The following is a 9,600-nucleotide window of genomic DNA, read 5'->3' as shown; positions in this document are numbered from 1 at the left end:
TATATATATATAATTATATCCAGTCTTTTAGGCTCAGTAGTATAGTCAGTCTTTATAGCGAAGTCCCACAAGATCTTGTAATTTTCATTGTCTATCATAGCCCCTAGTTGATGTTCATACCACATTTTTGTTTTGTTCTGTTTTGTTTTTTGAGGCCCACATACTCGACTGATATCCCAATGCACTCTTGTACTTAGTCATGTCTTTACATGTATTCCTTTTTTGTGTGCCAGTATACTGCTCTCACTCAAAATGTTGTCTAAAGGGATTTTAAGGACAAGGCTACATAAGGACTGAAGATTTTAAGGAAGCACATCGTGAAAGGTTATTCAGAAACGATAGTGAAGCGTGAAGAGTGTGTTAGGAAAAAGCATATATATATTTGCAAATGGCTAAGTATTCATGTCATACAAATTTAAAGAGAAACAATTATAGACGACGTTTCCTTTGCTTTATGATGAGTTTCCTAGAAATTTAGAAAGGAAGAAGAATGGGGTATAAATAAAGAAACATTACTGATATTCAGTAATCAACGAAGACGGTGAACTGGACGAATAATTACGGAGTTGTGCGAAATGCTTAGCGGCATTTCATCCGTCCTTACGTTCTGCGTTCAAATTCCGCCGAGGTCGACTTTGCCTTTCATGCTTTTGGGATTGGTAAACTAAGTACCAGTTGGACACTGGGTCGATGCTATCGACTTATACCCTCCACTGAAATTGAAGGCCTTGTGTTAAAATTTGAAATGAATAATAATTAATTAACGGCATATAAAAGATGGGCTACAGCAAATATTCTACTTAATACCACAGATTTGCTTCTAAGGTGCTTGACCGTAACCAGTTGAGCATATCCCTTAGTGGCTGACGGTATGTGCATCTCTGATCACGAGTAGAAGTAGTGGGAGAGCATCATAGCCATGTGATGAGAGGAAGTCTTTGGGGTTTGAACAACTCACCTCTGGAAACATGGATGTTCTGTTCATCATCCTTAAACAATTCTTATTCAAGGACCATTTGAGCGAGATGGTCTACCCGACCTGAAGAAATTTTTAATTGCCCCCCCCCCTTCTCCTGCAAGGTCATGTACTGATTATCTTGATATGAGATCACCATGTCGCGCACATGTGGTTTTGATGCATGTGTCTGGTGTACCAGACAGATAGTCATGATAGGTATACTGGGCTTCGTATATTTTACCCCAGTGTCACTTTGATGGCATGCACTGCTCTCTCACTCAATAACAATAATAATAATGATAATAATAATAATAATACTAATACTAATAATAATGATAATAATAATAATAATAATAATAATAATAATAATAATAATAATAATAAAATAATAATAATAAAACTGTACAAATCCAAATATATGGTACCCTAGGCATAACACCTACATGAACTTCTAACTTGTTGTCTCTTGAGGTCTCTGGGTGAGACTTGGATCCAACTTGTACAAATGCAAAACAAAAGTCAAACATAAAATAATAAAAATAATATTTTATATTTTTCATTTTTCTCTCTTTCCTTCTTTCCTTTTCCTCTCTGTCTTTCTTTGCCTTTTATTCTATCACATGATTTTATAAATGAACAATCTAGTGTGTTTATTTTAATATCCTACCAGTGTATACAGTAAGTTTCTTTGCCTTAGGTGTTGGGAAGACATTCAGCAAGAAAAGGAAACAAAATTGAAAGACAATGGTAATAATGATAGCAATAATCTTTCCTACATTAACAACTGAGGGATCATATAAAATATTGGAGACGATACAGAACAATACGATACAAAAAAGGTTGGGATTGAAGAGTGTAAAAACAGAATAACGATGAAAATTTTAACATTTAAAATCCCCAAGAAAGGGAAACTTCCAAGGCCTTGATCCAGGACTGCAGCTCAAAGAGATGAGCTGTGAAAAATCCTGTTTGACAAACGGAGACCTCACCTGCTCACCATCAAGTACTACAGATACTGCAGCTTCAGCACACGTCTGCACATCAGCTGCCACGATATGCTTAGTCCTCTATTCAATGAGTGTTGACAGCAAATGCTGCGTCTGACCAGTGAAACGTGTCCCTTCTATAGAAAGTAGAAGATTACGCGCTCCAACAAACTGGGGCAATGCACAACGGTCAGGTGATAATATATGACGGTGTAAGCATTCGCCACCTCTACCCGACCTTTCAGGGATAACTTTCTTCCGGCTCATTTCTGAGTGATATTGGCTACACTGTACGTCAACTCATTCCAGTTCTTCTCCACCTGGAGATCTGGACCAAACCAAACCTCGAGCGATTTAACCGGTATCTCCGCCCAGCGTCCTACGACATTATTGGATGACATGAACCTGTTCCCTCAAGTGCCGAGCTGCAGGCCCACTGATTTTACTTGGTTTGGTTAACTTCCTTAAATTATGTATATATGAGGCTAGAGTAGATGAATTTTTATATTTAATGTTAGCAAATAAACTTGAATGCGTTCTATATCTTTTTTTAATTCAACAGTTCTACTTATATATGTTCTAGCCTGATACTTATCTGATACTACTGTACATTTATATACTACATTTTCAGAGGCAGAATCATTCAAGCGGACATAAATCGATTTTCTACAACTACATGTTTTTCCCAATTTATTGTTGCTATTAATTATATTTTGGGGGAGTGGATTTTCATTATTCAAGGCTACCGACGAATTGGAGTTATATTTATTAGATGTTAAATTATATGAATTAGGTATTCCGGATATACTTATATTATTTATACTTGGTTTCCTGGCAGTGTTAAATAATTTAAAGTTTGGTATTTAATTTTGTTCTTATTTATGGAAGCTATGATTGATCCTAAATTTGGCATTGTGGAATAGGACAATTTTGAAGTAGATTTATTGAATATTTGTGATGTCTTGGAAAATTATGTCTCGGGATTTTGAAGCAAAGCTTAGGTAGATTTTTAACAACAAAGGAGAATGGGCGGAAGCCAAATTACTTCTTGCGTCCTAGATCTAGATAGTTTTGATATATTATGTTGTTCTCGAGCAAAGTATTTATTTTTATTGCTGGGACCTATTTTATTACATTTGATATAATTATAATTATGCGTGGGCTTAATTTTGCGTGTCAGTATCAGTTAATTTAGAATTAGAGTTGCTAAATTGTTAGATAGTTTTAAGTTTAGTATTGGGTATAAAATACATTTGACTACTAAAGCCACTGAATTTTAAAGCATGATTATAAACGGGTGCATGCGCATTAAATATTTCCTCATTAGCCGAAAGAATTGAGATCCTTATCGATATAGCTGTGACTAAACTGTTAATGGTAGATTTAGAATGATTTGAGGAAACATTAATATATTGTATTACTTGATTGGACTTTCTATGTGGATTATAGAGTTTAGTATTAAAATTTAGTGTAACATCTGGGAAATTCATAACTTTGGTGTTCGTATGTGTCGCAGGATCTTTATTTAGGATCAGAACCGTTTTGAAGAACATTAATCAGGTATTTTTTTTTTTTGAGCAAGATTTGATCTTGTGCCTCCAATATGAAACCTTCAGTCTCTGCTTCCAGTCCTGAACTTCTCCTCCACTGATTGGTTGTTGCTTGATCTACATCAGCATTTCGACTTCGAAGTATATACTGTCAATGTAGAAGTTTCTGGCTTCACCACTCCTCAATTAGTTTCTGCCCGTTCTTTTTTGCAGTCTGCTTGATCTATTTTGCTTGTTTTGTAGCAATAGTTTCACGTTCTTCAACTATTTCAGGCTTAATTCCAAGTTTCCTTGCGAATTTCCTTTACAGTAGAATGGGACTTTTTGCTGCTTTCGTGTTTGCACACAAGTCGCAGTGTCCAGTCCTCTGTACTAGATAAGTACTTGCTTATTGCTATTCTGGAGGTCTTATAGCACAATTCTACGTGCATCATTCCTCTTCGCCCATTACTTGTAGATAGGTACAAACGATCAACATCTGCTTTTGGGTGGCGCATATTCTTAGAAGTTAGTATTTTTCTTGTCTTCCTGTCCAGGCGTTGGAGCTCAATAAGATTCCAATTAATAATGTTAAAACTATATTGGACTACTGGAAGTGCCAGGGTGTTAATGGTTTCGATGCAATTTTTAGAGGTGAATTCAGTTTTTAGTATGAGTTTCATTTTCTTGTAATATTCCTTTCTTATTTTTTCCGTCATAGTAGCATGTTGTATATCATCTTCGTTTATCGCCAGATATTTGTAATTTTATTGTGGGTCAAGTTCCTTGATGGTAGTGTCGGTATCTAATTTAATGGAAGTTGTTTGCCTGAGCTTGCCTCTTACACAAGTTGCTTTAGCACACTTATCAAGGTCAATGTTCATTCCAATGTCATTACTGAATTATTTAACAGTTGTTAGCAGCCCTACTAGCGCTTCGTCATTTCTAGCAAACAGCTTCAGGTCGTCCATTTAAAAGAGATGATTTATTGTCGTATTGTAAACTTTGAATCCATACCTTGTGTAATTCATTTCCTTTGAGAGTGCGATCAGTACCATGCAAAAGAGTAATGGGGAGAGGGAGTCACCTTGAAAGATGCCTTATTTGATGTTGTTTGTTTGGCTCATCCCATTACTATGGTTTAGAAGGAGACGTGTGTTCCATTTGGCCATGCTACCTTGTAAGAATTTGGATATGACAGGAGAGATCTTATATATCTCAAGGGCCTTGAGTATCCAATTATGTGGGACACTATCAAACGCTTTCCTATAGTCTATCCATGCCATACTCAGGTTCTTCTTTATGCTCTGGCAATTCTTTACAATCATTTTACTTATGAGTAATTGATCTTTGCACCCATAAGAATTCCTTTTACAACCTTTTTGAGCTTGTGGAAGGATAAATCTCTTTTCAAGTAAAGCGCATATTCTGTCAGTTAATATGGATGCTAGAATCTTGTAGGTGGCACTGAGACATGTTATTGGTCGGTAGTTCTTTGGATTTTTTTGTGTCCTCACTTCTTGGTAGAAGGTATGTTGTTCTTTCAGTCAGGATGACATCAGTCTGAGATGCATCTAAATTTTAGTGTATTTCTGTGGGACAATTTAGCCAGAAGTTAGGAATTTGGTCTAGTCCTGAGGTTTTCCGATTGTGAGACTTCCTAAGAACACATCTTCGCTCTTCTATTCCTATTGCCTCCCATTTCTGCTCTTCAGCTTCATCCAGTCTCACTTTCTCATGCTCTATTCGGTCAGCTATAGCATTATATTCTTTTTTATTGCTCCATATCTTCTTGCAGAACTCTTCCATTTCCTCGGTCTTAGGTGGCTCCTTTATTTCTATCTTACTTTTGCCAATTTCTCTATAAAATTTATTTGCATCCGCCTTGAATAACTTGCTTTGTCGATAAAATTTGATTTCTTTATCATCCCTTGTAAGTCGTTGTGTTTTCAGTTGTATTCGTTGTTTCAATTGTTCCTTGGTTGCAGGAAGGTTTATAAAACTGTTGATTTTATATTTTTGCTTGATTTTTCTACCTCGTTTCGTCTTAACATTTACTCCACTAGAAAGTTCATCGAGAACTGATACAACCGCCCGCAGAGATTCGATCTCATTTTGCATTGCTACTTTCCATTTGGGAGGTCTGTTACCAGGTTGGTCTGTTTCAGTGTCGTCCTAATACCTACTTGAGCTTTCACAACTTTAGCAGTGGAATAGATGAGGTTATTTAAAGTTGTTAGATCATTTCCCTTATTACTTAAGATATGATTACGTTGTTTTTATGCTGTTTGAAAGCTTTGGTGCCGGTTCTCTATTGATCATATCAGTACACTCAGTCTTGCTGAGTTCTCTGATAATATCTTCTTTTGTTTCTATGATATGCTCTTTAATTTTTCACCTCAAATTCTGTGTCATACCTCTTCTGTTGTTCTTGAGGTAGGTCTACTTTCTCCTCTTTTACCGCATAACCGTTCTTTGCTACTCTTTCTTCAGCTTCCTCGTTAGGATGTACTGCTCGTACACTGGGTTCTGTGCATCTGTTACCTATTTCATCTACATTGTTGCTGTTTTCATTTAGTCTACCATGAGATATTTGTGTCCTAATTTGGCCATTTTCAGTGTCAGTTAACCTTTTAGTCTTAATGATGTATCTATGTACATTATTGTACGTATTTGCATCTATATATCTGCATACCCCATTGCCTGCTCAGTTTCTCCATGAAATGTGAGTTTGTACTTTAAGATTATTGTTTGGGTATAGTTGGGCTGTATAGAAAGCTTTCAACACATCTCTATAATCCTCTCTAGTCCATTTTATGCGATTTTCTTTAGGTGATGTTTTTGGGGGTGTCGCTACAGGCCTAGAGTTAGGGTTATCCTGGATTTGTTTACCTAGTAGATCACGTTTTAGTGTTTGTTTCAGCAACAGACTTTTCGCCTCCAGTCTGGTTCCCCACTGAGTAAAGCTGTCCTTGTTGTCCTGGGTGTTGACCGATCCGGCATGAGTTTTGGTCTGTCATTAAGGCATTGACAGTGACAATAGAAGACGAGTCTGTTTGTTCAGAGTTGAATTTTTGACCTGACACCGCTTCCTTACTCTTCGAATGGATATACTTATCGTATTGTAGGCTGATAGATCGAAAATTGCCTCTATTTTTTTTTTGTGGGTTTGTTCCCTGACATAACTGTTTGGTTATGTTTTAAGCCGATTGACTAATTTACTCCTTTTTATATTCGTTTGTGGGAAGTCGCTTTGTTTTTGTTTGGTACGGCGTCGCTCGTGACACGCGTTTTTTCTATATTTTTCGTGTGTGTCGAGTAGGCATTATTTATAATGCTTATAAATATTAACATGTGCACATGGATGCGTGGACAGTTGCATGTATAGGTAGTTTTTCAACTTCTGTACTTACTGTGCAAGTGGTGTTTTTCCAGGTTTCGTGATGCTGGTTTCGATTTCTCGCATATGTTGCATTTAGATATCGTGCATTTAAGAAAGAAACTACACTTTAAGTGACAAAAATCTTTCCGGTCTTTTAGTTTCTCTGCTTTAACAGAATTTTCCCACATTTGTATTGCGAAGTTTTCCTTCCATTGTACCAATGTTACTGAATTTGTTTTGTGGAGAGAGCTTCTTAGTGTATGTCCACGTTATTTAACCCGGAACTATTCTTCTTCTTCTTCTTCTTCTTCTTCTTCTTCTTCTTCTTCTTCTTCTTCTTCTTCTTATTATTATTATTATTATTATTATTATTATTATTATTATTATTATTATTATTATTATTATTATTATTATTATTATTATTACTGAAGGCAGCAAGCTGTCAGAATAGTTAACACGCCGGACTTTAATAGTATTCCGTCTGCCGCTACGTTCTGAGTTCAAATTCCGCCGAGGTCGATTTGCTTTCATCATTTCGGGGTCGATGAAATTAGTACCAGTTACGCAATGGGGTAGATGTAATCGACTTAATCTCTTCTCCCAAATTTGAAGCCCTGTGCTTCCAGTAGAAAGAATTATTATTATTAATATTGTTGTTGTTCATATTGTTATAATTCCGCTTTCTCACACAATTTGTCGATTGTGGTGTAATATCGGCGACAGCTGTTCACAAGTGGAGTGAAGTGGTATCTTCAATTGTCAGAATTTTTTTCAGTATTCTAGTTGTTTCAAGGAGTGTTGCTATGGTAAGTGCCCCATACTAATGTTGCCCTATATTTTAAAAATTAGTTTTAAATTCTGGTGTTCACAGTACCATGCGATCTTTTCTATTTCCCACAAATGTTTTATCTCCCATGCTAATAGTTCATATCTCCGAATCTTCTTCAATTCTTTGTCACAAACCTTATTGTTAGCTGGACAAGCTACATCTAGAAACAAACAGTTCATTGACTTTATTAATCACAATAAGCGGCAGTGTAGAATTAATATTGGTGAGAATGGCTCTTTGTGGTTGCAGTAATTGAAACCATTTAACATTTTTCTTTTCTTTCTTTTTTTCTTTGTTATTCAGATTGAATATAGAAAAAACTCTCGAAAATCAGAAAGGATGTCATTATTCACTTATTTACTGAAGAATGTAACAACAAACAGTACGGAATATAGTGTCACCATCGAAGAACTTAACAGACAGCAAGTTTTGATAAGAATCCCTTCAACCATTCTTGTTATATTAACAATGACCATAGGTTTCGTTGGAAACATTTTAACAGTTTACGTTTACGGATTTCGCTTAAAACTATCCCCAACATACCTGTTTGTCGTCATGCTGGCTTGTGTAGATTTGATACTTTGTGCTATTGTATCACCAGGTCGCATTGTCCAAAATGTTTACCCCATGATGACGACCTGGGACGTACTGTGCAAGAACCATATGTGTTTGTCTGTCTTTACAGGTCTTTGTAACTGTGGTTTTCTAGTGTCCATTTCTGTAGATAGATACAGAAAAGTATGCCAACCGCTGAAGTCTCAGTTGTCAATGAAATGTGCTAAAATTATAACAGCTTCCATTCTTATTTTTTCCACAATACAGGGAAGCATTGCTCTTCTATACTATGGAAGTATCAAGAAATCAACTAATTATCCTGATATCTATAGCTATTCTTGCTCAGCAAAAAAATCCGAGAAGCCAAACTATTATCAACTTGGATTCTTTGCTTTCTATCTTCTCTTAACAGTGTTTGCGTTCATTGAACTCAGTGTAGTTTACACCATAATTCTTCGAAAAATGAAAGTCCAGGAGAAAAAAACTATTGTATCACAACAAAATAGGAAGAACGTTACAAGTGCCCTATATTCTGATGAAACACAACAGAGATGGAGTAATATACCAAAAAACACTGATCGTAATCAATTAGTTTTTAATGTACCTGTAGAAGCCGTTGAATTGTCTGTAACAGAAACATCATCCGGTGTGTCATCGGATGATACATCAAACGTAAGTGCAAAAAATACAAAAAACACTGCACCTATCGCGATTAAATTACGGGAGACGGATAGCGAAAGACGAGCTAGAGAGCAAACCAAAAGGATACAGCGCATTACTGTAACAATGATGATGATTACTCTAGTCTTTATAGTGACTTATATACCCTGCGTTATTGCCATGATGGTGAACGCTGTATTGAAATCCGAAGATACAATGTCAGTAACAACAGCTATATTCTATTGGCTCGCAAGACATACGTTTTACCTTAACTCAAGTTTAAATCCAATTATTTACAGTTGCAGGAATCAGAATTTTGTAGACGAAGTAAAAAAGTTGTTAGGATTAAAGCAGAAATAAATAGAAACAAAAGCAAACATCAATCTGAAATATAAAATCAGCGAAAGCGAAATTGCTGTAGCAAACAACAAATAGCAGTGATAAAAATTAAACGCAGATTCGACGATTTGTATTCCAGTTCTTCGAATCAAATGAACTACCACTTCCTTGACCTGAGATTATGATACTCAATGTGCCGGATCCCATGACTGCGAAACAAACTTCTCACCACTGTACCAACCACCTACTACTTACATAGTTTCTTCTTCTTCTTCTTCTTCTTCTTCTTCTTCTTCTTCTTCTTCTTCTTCTTCTTCTTCTTCTTCTTCTTCTTCTTCTTCTTCTTCTTCTTCTTCTTCTTC

The 9,600-nt window shown here is 36.0% G+C and overlaps 1 protein-coding gene across 2 annotated transcripts in view; it reads left to right on the top strand.

Annotated features, from left to right (window-relative positions):
• Positions 1 to 9,585, top strand: part of LOC106870377 (kappa-type opioid receptor) — a 29,879-nt gene extending 20,294 nt beyond the window's left edge. For both annotated transcript variants that reach the window (XM_014916416.2, XM_014916415.2), the window contains one exon: positions 7,988 to 9,585. In XM_014916416.2, coding sequence (XP_014771902.1) covers positions 8,024 to 9,259 — 1,236 coding nt within the window. In that variant the 5' untranslated portion in view covers positions 7,988 to 8,023 and the 3' untranslated portion in view covers positions 9,260 to 9,585. The remainder of the gene's footprint in view (positions 1 to 7,987) is intronic.
• The last annotated feature ends 15 nt before the right edge of the window (positions 9,586 to 9,600 follow it).

Source organism: Octopus bimaculoides, chromosome 11 (genome assembly GCF_001194135.2).
Source record: "Octopus bimaculoides isolate UCB-OBI-ISO-001 chromosome 11, ASM119413v2, whole genome shotgun sequence".
NCBI lineage: Eukaryota > Metazoa > Mollusca > Cephalopoda > Octopoda > Octopodidae > Octopus > Octopus bimaculoides.
The sequence above is the reverse complement of the archived record's forward strand: the minus strand, read 5'-3'. Positions and strand labels throughout refer to the sequence as shown.